This window comes from Camelus dromedarius, chromosome 32 (genome assembly GCF_036321535.1).
Source record: "Camelus dromedarius isolate mCamDro1 chromosome 32, mCamDro1.pat, whole genome shotgun sequence".
Taxonomy (NCBI): domain Eukaryota; kingdom Metazoa; phylum Chordata; class Mammalia; order Artiodactyla; family Camelidae; genus Camelus; species Camelus dromedarius.
Window position 1 is genome coordinate 16,636,293 of NC_087467.1, and position 21,393 is coordinate 16,657,685.

General features: G+C 49.5%; 1 protein-coding gene across 2 annotated transcripts; it reads right to left on the reverse strand.

Annotated features, from left to right (window-relative positions):
• Positions 1–386: 386 nt before the first annotated feature.
• On the reverse strand, positions 387–20,604 carry ENOSF1 (enolase superfamily member 1). Of its 2 annotated transcripts, none has more exons than XM_010976626.3 (16): positions 20,343–20,598; positions 16,725–16,833; positions 13,295–13,410; positions 11,509–11,595; positions 11,141–11,167; positions 10,625–10,697; positions 10,472–10,510; positions 9,978–10,060; positions 9,221–9,255; positions 6,998–7,085; positions 5,430–5,564; positions 4,319–4,360; positions 3,400–3,529; positions 3,039–3,138; positions 1,420–1,501; positions 387–793 (listed from the first exon to the last, which is right to left on the reverse strand). In XM_010976626.3, exons 1-16 carry the CDS (start codon positions 20,424–20,426, stop codon positions 692–694), a joined length of 1,332 nt encoding a protein of 443 aa, XP_010974928.1. In that variant the 5' UTR covers positions 20,427–20,598; the 3' UTR covers positions 387–691. The 2 variants fall into 2 exon arrangements, 1 of the variants encoding a protein (XP_010974928.1); XR_010378691.1 differs by having other exon boundaries at positions 727–793; positions 1,420–1,564; positions 20,343–20,604.
• Between the last annotated feature and the right edge of the window lie 789 nt (positions 20,605–21,393).

The window sequence follows — 21,393 nt, forward strand, 5'->3', positions numbered from 1 at the left end:
TGAAACGCTGACTAAGGTATATTTTGCCCTATTTTCTGTGATTCGTGTAATTCTAGCTGCATTTTATCATTAAAATGCAATGATTATTTAGGATAAAGTCATTTTTTAAGAGTTATAAAAATGGTCTGTGAAATAGCGTTTTACCCCCGTTAGTTTCAGTATGGAGACTTCTCTAATAACATGCTTAGACTGGGAAGGAGAGAAGCTGCTGCCCTGTTTCAGGGCTAACCTTTTCCCTCTGCAGCATTGCAGCCAGATCATGGCGACTCCAGTGCTGGGGAGAGACCGTGGTACTGCTGCAGGACTCTTGTTATGATGCTAATTTATGACTAAGTGTTAAAAAGAAAGAATAAGGAATTATTCCAACAAATAATGCAATATGCTGCTTATTTTCAAAGTACAGTTTAATGTCTGGGTACCAGCACTGGATAGAAATTATTTAAGAACATCTTCCTGGACTTTGAGTTGGCTGGATCTAGCTTTGTTTAAGGATTATGTAGGAGAATGCGTTTATTTACTGAAAGAACCAAGTGCTAATGATGACTGAGCTGAGGCCTGAAGTTAGTGTGACTTTCAGCTGAACTTGTTTTGAGTGGCAGGGGTTTTTTTTTTCTTCTATTTTTGTAAAACCATATGCAACACACTTTAAGCCTATTCACTTAGAAAAGCAAAAGGTGTTAGAGCTGGATTCTTAATCCCCTGGAGCAGCAAGGAGCTTCTTCCAGACTTCACCATCCGGATACTGGTGTTTCTTTACAGATTCCTCCTTCATTTCTGTTGAATAACCAGCATCCTAGCAAAGCCAAAAAATGGTGTAGTGTTCAATGACTTTTGTTTCAGGTGGCTATTATCTTATGTATTTCTGCTGCTTCTAGAAATGCTTTTAAATCTAAGCCAGAAGCCACTGAAGTAATATTTTAAAAAGTTTTCAGGTTTGAAATGGAGGAGAGGGCACACCTTACTGTGTCTCAGGATTAGGTAGTAACCACACTCCCTTCACAGCTCGACCTCTGTTGGTGAAAATGAGCCCCATCTTGTGAACAGGACGATAAATGGCCCAGATTACACAACTGCAGTCAGAACTCTTCAGTTCACTAAAATTTCCTAGCTGGTGCCAGGTACTTTTTGTTTGTTGGGGGGGGGGGTGAGGGTGGCACGAAGAGTGGATGTTTTAAGGTCCAGCTGGTGAAGAAAGGCTGGCATTAGAGAACCCTTGTCGGGGCGACTTCACCCCCACATCCTGACCTTCAGGCCTGGGGAATTTGACGTTGACTAGAGAGCCATTTGTTTCTAGATGTTGAAAATAGGCTGTCAGGAGACAAAGCTCTGTGCTGGGGTTGGGGGGTGGGTCTAGCTCGCAAGGAGCACGGCAGGGCTGGCAGCACATCCTGGGGGGGGGGCCTCGCTGGCCAGGCTCACCTTAGGGGGCATGTAGGATGCCTTCTTGATTCTCACAGGATACTTGAAGTGTTCGTGCAGGTGGTCGACATACTCACACATCCTAGGAGGAAGGAATCAGGTTGGGGCGATACTACCTGCAGTTAGAGAGGTCGTGTGGTGCTAACTGTTAAGGCAAAGAAAGGGTAGACTGGTTAAGGCTTGGTCGATACCACATGTTTCTATGCAAATCCTTCACCCTCTGGACCTTAGGTTCTTCTCATCTGTGAAGTAAAGCAATGTGGGGGCTTGAATGAAATGAACCATTAAGTCCTAACCAAATGTCTTGTGACCTAAAAGGTATCAACTTAGACTCCGTAAATATTTGGGATTATTTGAATGCCTTGAGCTGAAAGATGAATAGATTAAAGTCACCAATTGAGGTCCCTTACAGCTACACAAATGATTTAGAAGAAGGAAAAGCACAGGTTTTAGGATCAGACCAAGTTTGGTGTCAGCCACTTTTTAGCTTTGTGACTTGGGCCACGCGATCTAACCCTCCTGCCTTACTGCTGTCACCGGTTAATGAACAGCTATGCTGGGCAGGCCCTGTGCCCTGTGCCCTGTATAAGCCACAGTGAGCAGGCTGCAGATGAAGAACTGGCCCCAGGGAATGGGGTTCCACACGCCGGTGACAGCGCGGCGATGCTGTGTGACAGCTCGGGGCGTCTGTGTCTGGTGGTGGTCCTGCTTACACAGCGGCAGCCCCAGCAGTGAGGCTGGCTTTCAGCGGGGCGTGAGGCTCTTACCCCTTCCTGGGCACGTGGGTTAGGGCTGACCCTCTTTTTCCCGTCCCTCAAAACTTGCAGGACCATCAAGGTTGGCCGGAACTCCCCCTTGGTCCTGCTTTGAGGAACTGAAGTGAAGGGGCAAAAGCAGAATAATCACGGAGTGTTCACTTTTATAGTTTAAACTATCTCAGGCATAATACTAAAACCCAGCTGAAGGAAGAGCCATTACTCTACAGTTAAGCCCCCAGCTGGTCTCAGTCCCATCGCTCTCACTCCTGAACCTGATGTTCACCTTTGCCATGTGTGTCTTTATGCTTTCATGAGGTGCTCCTCGAGATCTTACTGCAACAGCACATTTAATTCTAGGAGGAAAGAAAAGCATAATAAAGCCATGTCTGCAGGTGACTGGAAGGAGGCTGTCCTGACTTAAAGCTCCCCTGGGACATGTTAAGAAATAAAATGGAACTAGAAGATGCAGCCAGATCATGGCGACTCCAGTGCTGGGGAGAGACTGGACAGAAGCAGAAAGTACACATGTGATGAAAGCGGGGGCTTCAGAAAGTCAGAAACAGGAGCTGGTTTTGGAAGGAGTTCTGGTTTCCATCTGGTTGCAAACTGCCTCCGCCCTGCCATGTACCTAGAAAACAGCCAGTCAGCTACCAGGAACCCACCCTCTAGAAGAAGACAAGGAGTCTATTCAGTGGCGAGTCTCTGTTGTTACTGCCCCATGTGAAGTGGAAGCAAAACTGCATGGGAGTTACTGATGTGCCAGGGGACAGGGTTCTTAGTGCCTCTGGTCATGAGAGCAGAATTTTTCAAGATCTGGCCTGGATTGGGAGACAGTCCTGAAGTTGATGCCACATCACTGACCTGTCTTTAAGGCTCGCAGAGACAGATATGAAGTCAAATATAATCAGATGCTGCACCAATTCACAGAGGCCAACTCCACCAGCATGCGGGCACACGGGAACTAAAACGAAGACAGATTTCTACTTAATGCCAAGTGGGGCAGAGAGGGGGATGTGAAATCGGGGGACCTGTGGCTTTCCCTAGTGCCTGAGAGTGATTAAACCCGGTTTAAAAAAAAAAAAACAACAACAAAGACTGGAATTCCAGGATGAAAATCATCAGACTCCCTGGTTAAGCCTAAATGAGAGTTAGGAAACAGTCAAAATGGCAAACTCCAGAGGGAAGCGCAGGTGTGCGACAGGCGGGGAAGCGGCACCCTTACCGTCAAACTTCTTGGCCATCAGCAACACCGCGAGGTTCTCGTTGACGCTCCCCAGCCTACAGCTGTCGATCTGGAGAAACTGCAGAGCTTTTGCCTGTAGGAGCTGCTTAAATATCACTCTATTGTGGCACTGGAAATAGAATTAAGATAAATCAACGGAAGAGTCAGCCTCAGCCTTCAGGACCTCAAAACTTGGCACCGTGCCAATTCCGAGTGGGTCGTCAGTGGCCTCCAGGAAGCCTGGCCTGTACCCACTCTTCCTTCTCACTCCGCACACCGAGCCCCAACAGCCAGCCCGGGCCTCCCACCCACTTCACTACACATCTGCTGGCGGAGCCGTGTGTCCCATGAAAGTCACACCGCTTGCCACCTATGCGGGCGTGACCGCCGCAGCGACTGGTAAGTGGGAGATGAAACACCGGGCTGAAATACAGGGATGGCGACAAGCAGGTGGCGCGGGTGACAGAACAGAAGCCTGGCAGAACGGCGCTGCTCCCTTCTCCAGGGAAGCCGGGATCCACTTGCCCGCAGCGCTCGCTCGCGGCCCGCCGCGCGTGTTGGCAGGCGCTTGTGCTTCATTTATATGCACAGAAAGGGCCCGCAGGCATGTTTACACAATTGGGAAGCTGGCTTTCTTAAAACCACACAGTGCATTTTACGCCCCTGCAACTTTAAATTGCTGCCTTGTAAATTCTGATAAGAATTTGAAAAAGAGAAATGACCTTAATAATAGAAATTGTACAAAAATATACCAACTCTTGACTATCTGACTCCGGACTCTATAAAGTGCTATAAAATGATACAATTTGTAATATTAAGAAAATCTCCCAACCCAGATTAACAGGTGATGTAGCCTAACGTATGCCAGTGTCCTCAATCAGTGGCCAGCGTGTGCTGACCCCAAAGAGCCGTCACTTACCTGTTCTCCCGTGGCAACGCCGATTCCCAGTGGGGCCAATGCCTGTAAAATATAAGGCCACCTGGTGTTATTCTCCTAAATTTTGAACTGAGACACCTAATGTTTAAAACTATTTAGAGCTCAAGAAGGAAACATCCCTGCTGTCAAGCCATGTGAGGTTTAACAAGCAGCAGAAGGCGGCCAAGGGGATGTGTGCGCCCAGGAGGGGAGTGCGTGTGTGCACAGGACGGGGGCGTGTGCAGGGGAGAAAGCCTGTGCTTGGGCTGGGGGCAGACACGGCCGTTCCGCAGTGGTTCACGGGGTCCAGCCTCTGGCTGACTCCTTCCTATAGGTCATCTCTCCCTTTACTGCCCTCTTGTCTCCCTGATGACCCCCTTCAGGGGTCATTCTAAACCCCCACCTCCCTTCAGGTTCCGTGGGCGGCCTGAGGTCCTGCCTTGCAGGTTCAGCTCAGCTCATTCCTCACCTGGGGAGGTGTTGGAACCTTCTCTGTAGCACAGCGTGGCTGCTCCCCGTCCCCCCGCCCGACGCTGCCTCACCGCCCTCCCACCTGGGCTCTGGTTTACTACAGCTACTGATGGAGCTGCTCAGTCAGAGGACACACAAATCTCGGGCTCCCAGAAGCTATGCCTCCTCGTAAGTGGACCACCCAGTGTTCAGGCTTTCTAGATCACTGCTGTGAACTCGGCTAATGGGAGACTTTTCCTGAAAGACAGGATGTTTCTCAGATGTTCTGAAGTGTCAGGTTCTTCCTACACCTGAAGGGGAGAGAAGCCAGCCTGCAGCTCGGGTGGATTTGCCCGGGAAGTGCCTGGTGCAAGGGTCCTAGGGAGCGGATGGGCAGCCTTCTCGTGGGGAGGCCTGCCCTTGACGTCAGCTAAGCAAATCCAGAGGAATCTACACTTTGTTTCAATCTGGGTGAGTAAAATATTTGAGTACCAGTCAGAGTTCTATGTTTTACAAAGTATGGGAATCAGGTCTGTTAACCTTTGGATTGGCGGTAGCCTTCCAACGTTTAGCAGTTTACTTTCTCTACAACAGAAGTGTCAAAGGGGATGAGCCCAGGACTCTCAGGCTGTCACGACCACCCTGGCAGCAGTGGTTTTCCTGCCTTGGAAATGGCGGCATGTCCCAGGATGTCGTCGGGGGAGGTGGGCTCCTCAATCCACAGCGGCCTGAACTCGGCCAGCCTCGCCATCCACTCCACGGCCTCGGGCACATCCCAGCGCTGGTTGGCATCCATCATCTGTGGGCAGAGAGCCTTGGTGGGGAGGTCTGCCCGCTGCTGACCCTGCTGCAGGGTGGTGGCTCCCGGGGGCAAGTGTTGTCCCTCAGTGCCACTGACTGCTGAGGCCCAGCACGCAGCCACTACAAAGAGGGTTGCAGAGCAGCCGCCAAGGTGAACTCTGGCTCCAGATACTGCCTCAGAGGAGATACAAACCCCTCAGGGAGCGACTGTGAGGCCCGGAAGTGCTCTGGGCTGGGCCTAGGAGACTTGCTGGCTGGCCCTGGAGCCAAGTGCACTGGTGTTGCAGGCTTGCTTGTTTGTAGGAACTGTTTTATCACATTCTAAGTCATGCACAGTTAATACCGAGTTTGTTCAATAGTCACTGATTGGCTGTTGCCTACTGTGTGCACAATAATAACCCAAACTCCACCATTAATTAATCACCTACTCCACCAGGCATTTTATGGATTCTGTCCCATTTAATATTCATAATAACTATGAGGCAGTTCACGTTAACCCATTTTTACAGGTAAGAAAACTGACATGCAGAGAAGTAACTTGCTCAAGGACAGTAAGTCAAATAAATAACGAGCTCCGATCCAGGCCTCTCACCTCAAGGCTCTGGCTCTCTCTGTGCGGGGAGCCTGCCTGCAGGCCAGGTGCTCGATATGCAGAGACCAAGAAAAGGTCTCTCCTTCCCCGACATCACACTTGGAGAAAACAGACACAGGGATGGATTCCTCTAGTAGAATGTGCTAAGTGGTAAGAGGCCCCTTGGTGGATGCTGTGGGAACCAGAGGACAGTGTGCCCAGAATCAATTTGTATTGTAAATTACTGAGACGAGGATGAGCTCATAACACAAGAGTAGCATTAATTCACGTGTAAATAATGGGACTTCTGATCCCAAGTCGAGGACTCAGACTTCTGTTTTCATGTGTGAAACATGCATCCAAAAGTTCATAGAAACATCTGTGACTTTTATGAAAATATTTGACATGTAATAAGAAATGTTTTATAAAAAATACAGTCAGGATTACATTTATCTCGGCAAAAGTTCCAGCATTTCTTGAACAATGGCTCCCTGAGGCCCACCTCCCTGGTGAACCAGGGGTGCGGGTCTATTAAGGGAGATTAAATGACTGACACACTGGGGCACCAATGGGAGACCTGTCTGCTCAGGCACATCCATGCTAGCACAAATGAGCAATCCCTAAAGCTGATCTTACTCAACTAGTTCTGCAGAATAAAAAATTAAAAAAAAAAATCAAGAGGGCTGAGAGTTTAAAGAGTTCGCCTACTCCAAGACCTCAAAGCTGTACTTCCACTGACATGGTGTTAACGTCCCCAGTGCTCTTTAACCCTTGCTTGGAATGAGCTGTACTTTGGCCCTGGACAGAGGCCTCTCATACAAGGCTGCTCACTCCTCACAGGTAGGGGAGGGTATATTTACCAGGGTCTTCTCAGGTCCAATCATGTTTCTGATGAGTTGGCATCTACGGATGTCATCCTGGAGATCAGCACCAACTTTTACCTTAAACCTATAAAAAATAAAAATTTGGTCTCATAATTTAGATCTGTGCTGACTTGGCAAAGACACTTAGACTTCCTGCAGAAGTGACTGTTTCCGTCAATAATTCACAGGACACGTTTTCTAGTAAACTCTTGCCCTTTCCCAATCTTGAGACAAGTCACTCAAAAATAACCCTGCAAGCGGTATCTCTTCACTCAGTATCGGGCCACGAACTGTAAATTACCTGCTGACCTGAAGTCCAGGGACGGAGAGAGCAGCTAGGTCTTTAATAACATTCACTGAGTTTTTGCTGTGCCGTGAAAAGGAGTTAAGAACAAAAAAGGCCCAGTCAGCCTTGAGGAGAGCAGAGCTAGGAAGGGAGCCCAGCAAGGCATCCCGCTCCATTCCAAATGTGAACAGCACAACTGATAGCTACCTCTACTCCATGGCCCTTTACAAGAGGGCTTCATCCTAAATCATCTCAGAGGTTGGCTGGGGGCTGGGGGCCCAGGCCTGAGGCTAGAGGAGGGAGGGACCCCACCCCATCACAGAACTGCAGAGGGACGGAGGCTCCTTCATGCCCCAGCCGGCTGCTGGCAGGCAGCTCCCTTCATCTGTCGATGAGCCACTGTTCTTGAGACCCAAGTCTTACATCCTTTCCCATGACCCCAAGCCCCAGATTCGGTCATCAGGAGAGCCTGGTTGGCTTGATGTAACACTGCCACGTGGAGGAGACGACACCCTCTCCCTCGCTCACCAGCCTCCCTGCTCTGCACGCGGCTGTCAGGCTGCCCGAGGGCCTCCCTCTACTTTCCACATCCCCCACACTCCGTGCTGACAAAAAGCTCCTCCCAAATCCTCTGCTGTTTCAGCAACAAACACACTAAAGACATTTCTATCCCAGGTGGAAGCTTCAGCTTCGGGACACCAGGCTTCCTGTGCTCGGAGGCCTAGGAAATCTCTCCTCAGCCTTCTCTGATGCAGAGCTGACTGCTTCAGCCTTTCCAGGGTACGTGGGAGAGAGGAGGGGCCGGCATTTACTGAGCACCTGCTATGAATCCTGACTCTGCTGGTCCTTTTCAGAGACAGCAACTTTGAGAACCATCAGATACTATTGTTTTCATTGTATAGAGAGAGAAAATGAGGTTCAGAGAGGTTGAACAAGTTGCCCATGGTCACACAGCAGGTACTGCAGGGGATGGAGGGGAAAGGCAAGATGTTCATTCCAAGTCCACCACATCCCAAGCCTCTTTCCACTGCTTCATGCTGCCCCCAGCAAGTTCTCACTCCCCAGCTCTTAGCTGAAGAATTAACAAGAATTCAGTGCCTTTCAGACTTTAGTGGGCCAATGCATCACCCAGGGATCTTGTTAAAATGCAGATTCCAATGCAGCAGGTCAGGGTGGGGCCGAAGATTCTTCATTTCTGACAAGCACCCAGGGCTTGGTCTGCACTTCGAGCAGGAGGCCAGGTGGCAAGTGTGGTGACGTGTCACAGACACAGTGTCCACCTTGAGCTGCACTGACAGACTCACAGTGACCAGATCAAGAGGTGATGGTCCCTCTGCGTCCTGCACAGCCTGAGGATTTGAGACCACTGACAACCAGTTTACTCAGAGGAAACCCCAGGATGCCCAGGGGCCCATGACCCCGGAGTAGAGGCAGAGCAGACACGTGCAGATGGTGTTGGGAGAGGAGGCCCCTGGGGACGAGGAGGACCGTGGCTCCTGGGAGAACTCCGAGGAGAATTACTGGGACCAGTGGCTGGAAGTTATATGGAAGCAAAGGGTTCACTGCTTTGAAGCTCTTCTAACACTCAGAGCCCTCGAACAAAGCAAAAGTGCCCCACAAAGCTTGCTGCCTCTGGAGATTTCCAAGTAGAAGTGGAATCCACACTTGTTACTGATAATAAAGAGGGGGTTTCTATCCCAGACCTGTGCTTGAAATCAGTGATCACTTTCAACTCTGATGTCCTAGGATTCTAACTAGATTCACATCTCATCTTTGGAGAAAGCCTGGCCTCAGTTGAAACTCCTCTTACGTAAGTGTCGCTACACCCCAGACTGCTCCTGGCCTCCTTGGTGCCTTTGGGTCCTGACTCCTCTCCACCGACCAGCCCCTCGTGCTAACTCAGAGTCCAGTCCATTATGACCCAAGTAAGTTACCTGGTCCAGCCGTCCTTTAGTGCCTCGCTGCAGAGCTGTGGGGGAAGGAGGAGAGCCGTCAGCACACACTCTCCGAGGTCTAAGTAGCACCTTGGTCATCTCTGATTTGGCTTCACAAATGCTATGGCTGAACCATGAACCAGGAGAATCACCGAGCGTTGTTGAAATTCAGAGCAGAAACAGCCCAGAGCATGACTGCCTGCCCTTGTAGGGTGACTTTCTCTCCTCATCTCTACAGGAACCCTTTCTCTAACTGTCACATCATTCCTGGATGGGGAATTGAGCATTTCTGTCCCTCTTTTTAAAGCTGGGATATTCCGTGGCATCAACAGAAGTAACGGATGAAAAAGTAACAGAGGCTCGTCTCCGTTCTCTTCCTCAGCTGTAGCTGAGCAAAGGGCCAGTAAACTGCACACCAGGCACCCGCCCCTGTGCTGCGCGCATCGGGCCACTCGCAGCGTTTATCGGAATGCTCGAAACCGCCCGCGGGACCGGTATCATCTTCCCTCTTCGCAGTGAGGAAATAGGCTCGGCGGGGTTCGGGATCACACTGCACAACGTGACGCCCCGGCCTCTGCCTGGGAATCGGCTTCACCTTTTGGAGCCCGACGTGGGGCTCACTAGGTCACAATGGAAATGCCTTTCCTTTTGCTCGTGGACAAGTACCTCCAGATACATAGAGATTCAGAAAGGCTAACGGGAAAACATCACTTATCTGCCAGAAAGCGCACCTACAGAACCAGCTTCAAGCGCCCACCTGCTGCAATGTGGCGTCCGGGTACCCGAGCCAGGCGCACGACGTGGTGTAGGCAGGGTAGCCCTCCGTCAGCATTTGCTCTTCTGTGGAAACACGATGCTCGTCAAAATCTGGTGTTTCGCGGGCACCTTCAGCGTTAGAATTGCCTGTGGCCAAGCTGCCGCCTGGCGGTCATCCAGCCCCTCCGGTGCCACCCCCACGGTTCAGACCCTGGGGGCCCGGCCATCCCCAGGGGCGGCCCCACCGGCCCAGGGCCTTCTGGTGCCGTGCAGGGTAACCCGAAGGCCAGCTTGGCTCTCAGCAGCGGCTGAAGCGAACCCCGACCTAAGAGGTCCCAGGGGGAGGCATTCTTCACCCAGACTCAGCCGTCTGCCTGCCAGCCTGCTGCGGGGCATGGGGCACCGGGGACGATGACCAGAACCCCCCGAGAACGGCGACACTCAGCAGTGGACAACGAATGCCAAAGTAATGAAGGGCATCTCCTCACAACCCACCTCGCTCTCTTTTACCAACTTGACCTCTCTGCAGTATTTCTGGAAAAAATTAAAAGCAGCATCATTCTTTCAGGCGACAAAGCACGCAGCCCCGTGGCCTCCACGTCGCGTGGACCAGAAAGCTCCCAGTTCCATCGCGGGAGGATGACTCACCGTGGGCCTCCTCCTCCGTCAGGACATCGGTGATGTACCTGAAATCTATGCAGGATAACAGCCTCCGGGGGTCCTGGCAGCGAGACAGGAGGTCGGAGAGGCCGTCAGTTCACAGGCAGGTTATGCTTCTAAGAATCTGCTTCCGCACATACATGTGCTTCTCCTGCCCAGGAAAGGGCCTTTGGGCTTTGTGACAAATTGTTTGATTCTGACATTCTTCAGTGCAGAATCCTTCAAAGGGTCACCACCACCTGCTGACAAAGTCCTCAGGCCTGCACACTCCCTCCCCACCTCGGATGCAGGCTTTGACCCGTCCAGCTACTGGAAAGCGGGCCTGGCGGGAGGCACGCTCTCAGCACAAGTTAAATGGACTGATGAGCCTGGTGTCACCCTGGGGCTTGATCAGCACGATAGAGGTTGGTCCACAGACAGTCCTGAGTGTATTTACTGGCCATCAAAAGGCAAGTAATCCATTTCATTTACAGAAACAATTAGAATAGTAAAGAATTTACTTACCATGTCAACAAGTAACTTCCACAGAGGCTTGAAGAAAAAACAAAGATTTGTAAAACATGTGCCAAGTACCCAACAGTGAATGCGCTAGTGGCAACTCCAGCTCTCCAACCCACACCTGCCAGCCCGCAGCTCTCACGCTGCCTCCAAGCCCCTCGCCAGTGCTGCCCCGTCGTCCTCAGCGCTTCCTAACCTACCCTGCCACGTCCTGACAGCTGCCAGGACTGCTCAGCAGAGAAAAATAATCAGACGATTCTCCCTATGTCCTTTGGGAGCCTGCTGTGTGTTTGTCTTTGCTCAGAGGCCATGGGTGTCCCTCGGTCACCTGCTGCTTTGTTCCCGAGTCACAGAGGTGCTGCTTTGAGGGTTACCTTTCCCTCCTGCTTGGCCCATAGGTCCCACACGGCATTGAGGACGGCCGCCGTCGCCAGATGCACCACGCCCTTCTCAGGACCGATCTGGTTAGGAAGCAAAACACACCAGCACTTCTCAGAAAAAAAAAAAAAAGATATTCAGGTCTCCTAGCCAGGGACATACTTCATGAATTAAAAGATGGCAATGGAAGCTCAGGGATTAAGGTCTTTTTTCAATTGTTTTCGACCTAGAGAAGATTTGCAAGAATAGTACAAAGAGCTCCTGTGCACCCCCTCCTCTGTCTACCCATCCATCTATGTGTATATACATAAATAGGTAAATATAATATATAATATAAGTAAAGTGTATTCTACTGAACTATTTGAGAATAAGCTGCAGATATAATGTCCCTTTAACCCTAAATACTTCAGAGCCTAGTCCTAAAAACAAAGCCATTCTCTCACATGACCGTAGTACAAGGACCAAGTTCAGGGATTATCCCGTGGATCGAATACCGTTACCTACAAAGACAGCCCATCAGATTTCACCCATTGTCCCAGTAATGTGCTTTCTTTTATTCACATATTGCATTTAGTTGACATGTCACTTTAGTCTCTTTTTATCTGGAACAAATGTCCTTCTTTTAAAAAATGCTATTACTTTTTTTAAAGCGCACAGGCCAGTTGACTTGCACAGTGTTCCTCAGTCTGGGTGGTCTGAGCGCCGTCATGATCAGGGTGGGGTTTGCCAACTCATTTTTTTGGTTACGGCTGTTATCTTTAGCGTTCGGGTAAGTCAGCACCCGTCAGGCTTCTCCACTGTGAGGCTGTCAGTTTTCCTCTCTAAGCAAAGAGACTGATGTTGCCCCCAAGTTTTAGCATCCAGTGATGATTCTTGCCTCCATCAGTTACAGCTATGACAGTCGCAATATGGTGGTTTTCTAATGTTGTCATTCTTGTTATATTGGTTTTTATTCTGCTGTAATGACAAGCTTCCCCATGTTGGTTGGTTGGTTGCTGTCTGAACAGACTCATGGATTCTTATGTGATTCAAGGACTTCTAAGCCAGCACTACCATATTTACTTTGATGCTTGAACTGTCCCAGATTTGGCCAGTGGGAACTCCTTTGAGGGGATGCTTTAAATGCAAGCTTGACTTGGTTTGCAGGTTTGCAGAAGTTAAGAATGAAATCTCAGGCAATGTGGACAACGTGCCTTTCCCTGTGCATGGACAGGAGACTGAGCAGAGTTAGGAAGAGACAGAGCTGATGTCAGGAGACAAGGGCGAGGGCGTAGCTATTAGACAGACTTTACTGTGATAAAACTCTCCCTCTACAGCCTCGCTGTTTTCATGCTTTGAACTTAAGGTTCAAATACAGCGCTGTACACACAAACGGTACTCTGGTCTCTGTCTTCTTAACCTTAGCTCTTCCCTTAAGTTTCTGTTCTGAATAACCTCTTCCTACAACTTCAGTTCTAATTCACACTAGTTCTCCCTTAAAAAGGTTGCCACTCAGCACTTCATCCTGCAGAGTCTAGACCACTTCTTCCGGATCAGGGAACAGACGAGGTCCACAAGGGCAGAGATTGCTCTCGGGATCCAAATATGTCCACAGTCAGGTCTCATAGAAAGGAATAGATTACCTCAAAATACAGATTGTCCACATGGTTCAAGCCCTAATTTATCTGAATAAAATGTTTTAATTGTAAGCCTGTCTCTATTTTCACAATTGTTACAATCAAAGGACATCTGAGACCTCAGTAACAGTATTTACAGAAACGTTTTACAAAACAGGCGCCTTACCCATCTGAGCTGCCCGTCGCTCGTGAGCTGCCTGTAGAAGCCTCTGAAGTCACCAACAATGTCCCCGAGGTCCCTGTTAAGCACGTGGTGTGCCAGGGCATTCACAGCACAGACAACTGTTGAAGAGGATTTAACTCTTGTTTAGTTTTGGTGTGAATAAATTAAGACACGTAAGCACCACAAACAACCTCACGTGGACATTTTATGAAAATAGTTTTAAATCAAAAGGAACATGCCTTTAAAAATTGCCCTAAATATGTCTTCCGTGGTGGTCAAAACTAACATCACACAGTAGAACAGCTGTTAATATATACACTGAGCTTAATGTCTGAACAAAGCAAACACATTTTGATTGGGTGCCATGTGAAAAACAGAACCAAGATCTGAAAGTTTAAACCATGTTCCCAGATCATTTTCCTGTTAACTTTGTGAAGTGTCCGTGTGTCAGCTTCGACACCAAACCTGGCTAGTCCACTGCTCCGAAGGAGTAAGAAGACTGATGGACAGAATTTAAAAAAAGAAATGCCTTTTCATTATTGTCAAGTAGAGAAAATATCTTGAATTCATAACATAACTCTATTAAAGACGAAATGAATTTGTAATTAGCTTAATACATATAAAATGTTAAGAATTAAAAGGGAAATAGAAAAATTTCCTACCACTGACTTAGGATATACTACTCTTCGTAACTAATTTGAAAATTAATCTTCATTTAGGTCAGCATTACCATCAATTACTTATTTTTGGTAATTTATTCAAAAAACCTTACTGTGTTATATCAAGTGAAAACAAGTAAACCAACAAACTTCACAACAAAGACCCTTCTCTCCTTCGCTGAGAATATAACACTGAGTCTGTGTGTAAATGGCCAGAATAATCAAGTCATCACCTTAGCCCCAAAGCAGTGAACTTATTATAGAAAATTCTGATTGACTTGTTTGGTGTAGCCATTGCTTCGATGTTAAAATTGTTAGATCATTTCACAGGACAGCTGTAAAGGCGCAGTTTTACTCTCAGTCAGATCTGAGGAGAAAGATGGTTTGAAAGCAAGTTCTTGGGACTCCAACGTGGAGAACAGTCTACCTCAGGTGTGCGTGTCTGAAGCAACGGGTGGGAAATGCACCTGGGAAGACTTGGGCCTTGAAGGCAGCTTCTTGCCGACTCAGCCCAGGGGTTCTCCCTGTGACTGCGTCTGCCCAGGGCTCACTTCCCAGGAAGGACAAGTCAGGAGGGGCTACGGAGGACTGTGGGTGTCCGCGCTTTCGTGCTGTGTGAGCCCTTAAGGCCATTTTTTTTCTCTTTAAAAATTCTGCTTTTTTCCATCTCTTTTTCTTTTCCTACTTAAAAAACCCTGACATTATACAAAACCTCCCTGTGTCTCTTACATACAAGCACGCCCTTCATGGCGATGAGAAAAGCACTGTTTTCTTTCTTTTTTTGGATCATACAAGTAAGCTGGTAAAGGCTGCTGAAGAACCCTGATGAGCTAATGGAATATTTTTCAACTTTAATTTGAACACCATGTAACACGTTTGGTGAGACTGCAGTGAGTCACCTGAAATATGCAGCAAAGTTACAATTAAAATGGGTTCTGTCATGCTGTGTCTGAAACAGGTGGAAGCCAACTCCATCACCACAAAAGAGCCATTTGTTCCTGGCGCAGAGATGGAAATTGATTTCCCCAGCTCGAGACATCCATCCATCTGTCCGGACAGGGGCGGGGAGGGGACTGGAGGACGGCGGGGTCGGGGGGACCTCAAGCACTGACTCAACAACACGGAGAAGGGCCTCACGTTCGGGGTAGTGACCACACAGGCAGGGTCCCTCCACTGTGTGCCCAAGTCAGCAAAGTTCAAAGCCTTGGTTGTTAACAGAGAGTGGTTCCCACGGCTTGTCCCAGAAGGCGTGTTGTAAGCCTGCTGAGTTGTGCACAACCTTTGGGGGCCGCCCTGTATGGTCTGCAGGATGGAGGAAGCCACTTCATAAAGTGCTCAACTTACACGAGAGAATTAAAGTTGCAGAAGCTGAAACACAGCTCTCCAATCTGCGGCTGTCAGTGGCCACTGCCTTGGGGAAACACTAACAGTAAATGGGTTGCTGAGGGGGAGGAGTCGGGGAATCAGGGCTGAGGCACCTCCTTCTGCCTGCCAGTTCCTAGTTCCCCGTCAAGGCTCATCTCAAAGCCTCACCTTTGCTGGGAAGCCATCCCTGACCCTCGTGTACAATGATCTGACCCTCTCTCCATGTAGCCTGTATCCACTTAAAAGTCCCTCCCACGCTGCACTATTATCTCTTTTACGTCTGTCTCCCTGAGAAGTTTGTGCGTTCCTTCTCCTTGTCTGCAGGACACTGTCCCCTCTCTCCATCTTTTTAAAGTCAGATTTCCCCGGTGCGGGCCGAGTGCCCAATACCCAGGGGCACCCCAGAGTCTGCTGAAGGCCTGGCTGACAGTGCGACTGGACAGCAGCCCTGTGAGAGCTGGAATGGCCTGGTGGTGTCCACTTAAAGCTCAAGAAAGGCTCCCCTGTCCTACACACACACACACACACACACACACCCCCCTTTCATCTGCTCGACGATATTAAAGCCAATGATTTTCTTCTACAACCAGGAGAGGGCTGACAGTGCAGATATCCCCAGGAGAGGTGTCCCATCACGGCCGAGGTTAGAGTCTCTGTCCTCCCTCCCCAGACCCTGACTCTTCAACTGATCACAATTCGGCCTCCGCCCCTTATGATCCATTGAAATTGATCTGGCAGTCGCCTTCTTTTTGTGCATATTGAATTTTATACTCTGTGCATGCATTAAAAAAGTATGCAAGCAAGTAATTTTGTATGTAAATGTTCTGGAGGGAAAGCGCTTGGGGTAGTCAGGAGGTTCTGTGTCCCAGCCGAGCCGCTGTTTGGGCCTCAGTTTCTTTATCTCCAAAAATAAGGAGGTTTAAGACCACCGCTGAGCCCTCGTCCAGCTCTGAGAAAAGAAAGGCTTACTCGTAGCTCAGTGTGCATCCTCTACTCTCTGCTCTTCCCAGCGGAGAGCTGTGAAACTGGGCAGCCCCTGAGGCCTTTTCTGCCAAGAAGAGCAGTGAACTTCAAACTGACTGGGTGTGGAGTGTTTAGAAAAGCAGGTAGACTGTGCACGTGACAGTAAGCCTTGTTCCACGACCGCACGGCCACCCCCTCCCGACCCTCAGGCACACACCCCATTCTGGTCCTCAAAGTTCTGCAGAGAAATGGACAGAGATTCAGGAATTTTCCACAAGGAGAGAGGCCAAATTCTGGCATTTTAAAAATTTATCCCAGTGAAATCAATCAACTATGAAACATTGTTTTTACTCACTCCAAGTAGGTAAATGTGGAGAAAAATAAAGTCAGAACTTGAACGTAAATGAAACAAGCATTCTCAAGCCTCGAGACAAAGTTCAACTCACCAACTTCAGTGCCCCTTCCCAGAGTGAAGGTGATTCCGTAGCCCTTGAGTCCATCTTCTGCATCCGTCTCCAAGATGACGTAGGCGGCCGAGTAGTCAGGGTCTGTGTGCTGCAGGGGAAGCGGCCCACCCAGACCCGCCGGCGTGAGGAACCCCCAAAGAAGCCTGGAAACATCACATAAGAACCGGCAACGCAACAAGAGCTCCGATTGGATGGAACCGTTCATGCTCCCAAAGCAAACACAGGAGCACTGAACGGACAAAAGGAATGTCCTCCCCAAGGATTCAAATCACTTTAACAAGTGCAATGTGTGCGTTTAATGCCAGTTTACAATTCTGTCTCCTTGGACATTCAGCTCAGTTTTAAGCCCAGGAGTCTGCGCCCACAGCTATCCCTGTCAGCTCTTTGAACAGAGTTCCATGCACAAAGAGCTTCAAACTGAACAAGCCAAGGCTTCAGAAAGCTCTTCCGTACAACTGGACTTAATCCTCTCTGCAGTTCATAGCAGGGCTGCAAAGACAATGGCACACGTTCAGAGGTCACTGCAGGAGAACAAAGAATGAACTTCTAGACAGCCCATTTTTGTTTTGCTCTTTTTTTAACTTCCTACTGTCAAACAGTATTTTGATCATCAGTGTTTACTGACAGGGTTTATAAACCTCAACACCCCTTGTCGATATGGGGGATGCAAGAATTAAAAACAAGTCTGTCTCCAGAGATTTCTCACAAGGTGGGGAGAAAAAGCCAACACACAAGAACCAGGCGAGAAGGGTCACTAAGTACAAGGCCACGTACTGAAGCCAGTGAGACATACCATGGAAGTTCAAAGGAGAAGAGCAAAGAGGACACAGGGGACCAGGACACTTGGCCGCATTTGAGGGAGAGCAATAAGAACCCAGAGACCTTGTGAGTCAGAGAAATCAAGGGCTCTGGTTTGGAAGGGAATGAAGATGAGATGGGATCAACGGTGTGGGGGCAGATGATGGAGACCCCAAAGCCAGGCAGAGGGCCAGCCAGAACGCATTGATAAGGAATGCAGAGGCAACTGTTTTTTTTTTGCATAAGAATTTTGCATAGATTTAATTTAATTTAATCCTCACAATAATGTTATTATAAAGTAGGTGCTACCACCCCTCTCTTACAGATGAGGAAAGTGAGCACCAAAGAGGCAGAATTTACATCCCTGTGTCCAGGGACGGGTAGGTGCCCCTGGTGGACGGAGCCCTGCATCTGGCCTCCGGGCCCAGGGGAGGGAACCATGTGGGATGGTCACTGAGCATCAGCTGTGGATCAGAGTGTACAGGCTGCTGACTTGAGGAAGCTATGATTACAGAAACTCTCAGATTATGAAGCAGAGCATGGCAAGTCTCTGGGAGAGATGCAAATGATGGAAGCCAGGCCTAGAGCACGATGAGCTGTGGAAGCTGGAGGACGCTTTACTGTGAAAGGAGGACCTGAACTGGTCAGGTGAGGACATGGAGATTTCCAGCAGCCGGGAAGGGGCACGAGGGTCTGGGAGGAAGGAACATCTCAGGTGAGGTAACAGTGGCAGTGATGGCAGTGGACGGACAGAAAAGGGAAAGACTGGAGAGTGTTCGAGGGTTGGTGACCAGCCTGGTTTGGCCATCAGGTTCCCAAGGGAGAAGCTGGGACATAAGGCTCAGAGGGAGTTCTGGAAAGGATGCAGTGGAAAAAGGAAAGCTTTCACTGGAGCCTTCAGGGGAGGAGGTGGCGATCAGAGAAAGAGATGAGGCAAAAGTGACTTCAACTGGCAGGATGCGGGAGAGGGGCAGGTATGGAGAGGATGAGCTCAGATTTTGATGGACAGTGTTTAGCATGAAGGTAAAAAGTGCCCAGATGGCAGCTGGACCAGAGGTGAGAGGGAAGATCCAGGAATGAGATCTGGGAGTCTTGGCATAAAAGTGGGCACTGAAGCCATGGACACGGAGGAGGGTCTTAATGAGCGCGTGGGGTGAGACAGGAGAGGTGCTGAGCCTGGGCCTCGGAGAAGGAAGGAGGGCAGCAGCTTGAAACACACACTGTATCTCCAGGAGGCAGGTCCTTAAGTATGAGCTTGCAATGCAGTGTCCGATATAATCTCTCCTGACCTAGAGGCCATAAACCACTCAGGCCAGAGACAATAAATTCCATTTCTTAAATTGTTCTACAGTAAGGCAGCAACCTCAACGCATCATAAATTCAAAGACAAGGTTGGAGCCCCTTCTGCTTCAGTTTCCTCATATGTAAACAGTAATTACAGCCACACTTCTGTGTCAGGGTCTCTACATGTATAAAGCAGGTATTGGCAAATGTTATACCCATTTTACAGATGAGAAAACCTAGGCCTGGAGAGATTGTGTGGTTTCCCCACAGCTGCTATACCTCAGAGGGACAGAGGTGGTTGTAGCAGGTCAGGTGTTTGGATTTTACAAGCAGTAAAATTTCAAACATTTATTTGGGCGATCCACTAAGGATTGTCCAGCGGGTGTTTCCACCACTTACCATAATATCACATGAGAAAGGACACATAAGGATTTTGAAAAGCATGAAGAACCTAATCTCAGAATAAAGGACATTTAAAAAAAAATAACTTAAGCACTTTTTAAAAAGCGGCCATTTCCGGTATGGAAATGGAATGGAATGAATATCAGGGTGCCCTCCACCCAGCTTAGGAGGCAACACGTTACAGTGTGAATGAAAGTCCTCGGATACCCATTCCCCTCCCCCCATACAAGTAACAGGTAACCATTATCCCAAGGAGGATGTTTCACACATTTCACTACGTACCCAGCAACTTTGTTTTTCTAGTATGGCCATTCGTGAGCAGGCCGGGAGGGGCAGTGAGGATCCAGGGGTCAGGCTTTGGGGAGACCCTGCACAGGACTCATATTTGGGGACCACTGCACTAGAGGAAGGTGGTGGTGTGGGATGTCTTGCTAACACTCTCAGGGAGCAAAAACACCCAGTGCTTTCTTCAGTGCACCTGCAAAGGCTGGCATCTACTTAACTCTTCACAGTGACGCGTCCTCTATAATCATGTTTCCAGGTAATTTCCTGATGCCCCTCTGACACGACCCAGTTATGACCTTGTTGTCTGGTTTCCCAGCCAAACTGACTCCTTCATTTCACAGATGGGCCCAAGAGGCCAAGAGAGGTTAGGGTCTTCTTCAGGACACACAGCAAGTTGTGGCAGAGGCAGAGTCACTACCCCAAACCCTCCAGCCAGGGGCTTCCTGGTCTCCATCACCACAAACCCCGTTAAGTTCTCAGTTGAGAAGAAACCAGAGCTGTATGTTAAGGGTTCGTTGGTGGGAACCCAACAACATTGTTTTGCTGTCGTTGCATATTAAGCATTCTACCATTGCCAGCAAAATGCAAATTGTAAATGTAAAAACGGGAAAGGCTAAACGCCAGCAAAGAAAAAATAAGGAAAAAGAAAAAACCCAGGAGGGTGGGTAGTTTCTGGATACTTTCATATTCCCCTTTCGGCCTCCTCACTTAACAAAAGCAATGGATGCAAAGTTGAGAAACTTCCTGGGGCCCGCGGGGTGCCTGGCGCCTAAGCGGGCCCTGGCGTCGGCGAGGCCTGAGGGCACCCGGCGGTGGGGCAACGCTTACCATGGCGTCCGAGCCGTGGCCCCCGAGCGACGTGGGGAAGCGTATGTCGCGGACGGAGAGCCGGGAGATCCTGCCACGAGCCATGTCTCCAAGCGCCCTGGAGCCGCCAACTCTGCGGGACACTGCGAGGAGGGAAGGGGTGCACAGCCCGGCACGGGGGGCGCTGATTGGCCGCGCGGCCCGGGGGCGTGGCCAAGCGAGTGAACTTGGCTGGACTGGAGCGGCCCGCCCAGCTCAGGGTTCCCCGTCTTTCACGCCAAGTTCCCGCCTCCCACGGTGGGGCGCTGCCCCCGGACTGATTCGCTCAGGGTCTCCATGGTCCCTGCAGCGTCGAGTCCCCGCAAGAGCCTGCTCTGCATAAACTGGAAACTCTCAGTCACCTTACTGGGAGCGGCGCCCGAGGGGAAGAAGCCAGGTCTGGTCAGAGTGCAATCGCCTAGCAGCAGATTCGGGCCTCCAGCTCCGCTCCCGACCTTAGTCCACAGGTCGATGCGCCAGGATGGCCTTGGGCTAGAAAATCCTGTGTTTTCAAAATGACCTCATCCTGTTTGCCACCTGATAAATTAAGGGGTGGGTCACCATTTATTACATCTTTGTTGATGCAGAGTGCTCTTAAATGCATGACCTCTTATCCACCCAACCCTGCAAGGTAGGCAGGTCATGTCCTTTTTATGGTGAAGAAATGGGGATTCAGAGAGATTAAGTGATTTAAGTGACTTGCCCAAAGCCACACAGCTAGTTAAGTTGGCCAAGTGTCCTGGCTGCAAATCCAGGGCCTGTCCTCTGGGTTGCAGGGACTCTTGGGGTCCAGAGCTATAGGATCCCTCTGACAACACGATGAAGGCTAGGACAGCCACCTCACTCCCCCGAAGCCCCCGCCCCGGCCCAAGTGTGCACACATGTAACTTTTTATACCATCTTAGGGGGTTTGCTGACCCCTTGCCTTGCAGTACAGCACACCACCTTTCAGCTCAGTTCCTACTTCAGGGATTGCTTTGAAGATAAAATGTTTGGGAAGCAAAGCTCTACAGATATATTAGGCATATGAGTG

Coding starts and splice junctions, on each gene's coding strand:
- ENOSF1 (XM_010976626.3), bottom strand. CDS start 20,426: ATGGCTCGTGGCAGGATCTCCCGGCTCTCCGTCCGCGACATACGCTTC. Junction 9,256..9,977: donor CGGACGCCACATTGCAGCAG/GTGGGCGCTTGA, acceptor CTTCCCCCACAG/CTCTGCAGCGAGGCACTAAA. Junction 7,086..9,220: donor CTAAAGGACGGCTGGACCAG/GTAACTTACTTG, acceptor TATTTTTTATAG/GTTTAAGGTAAAAGTTGGTG.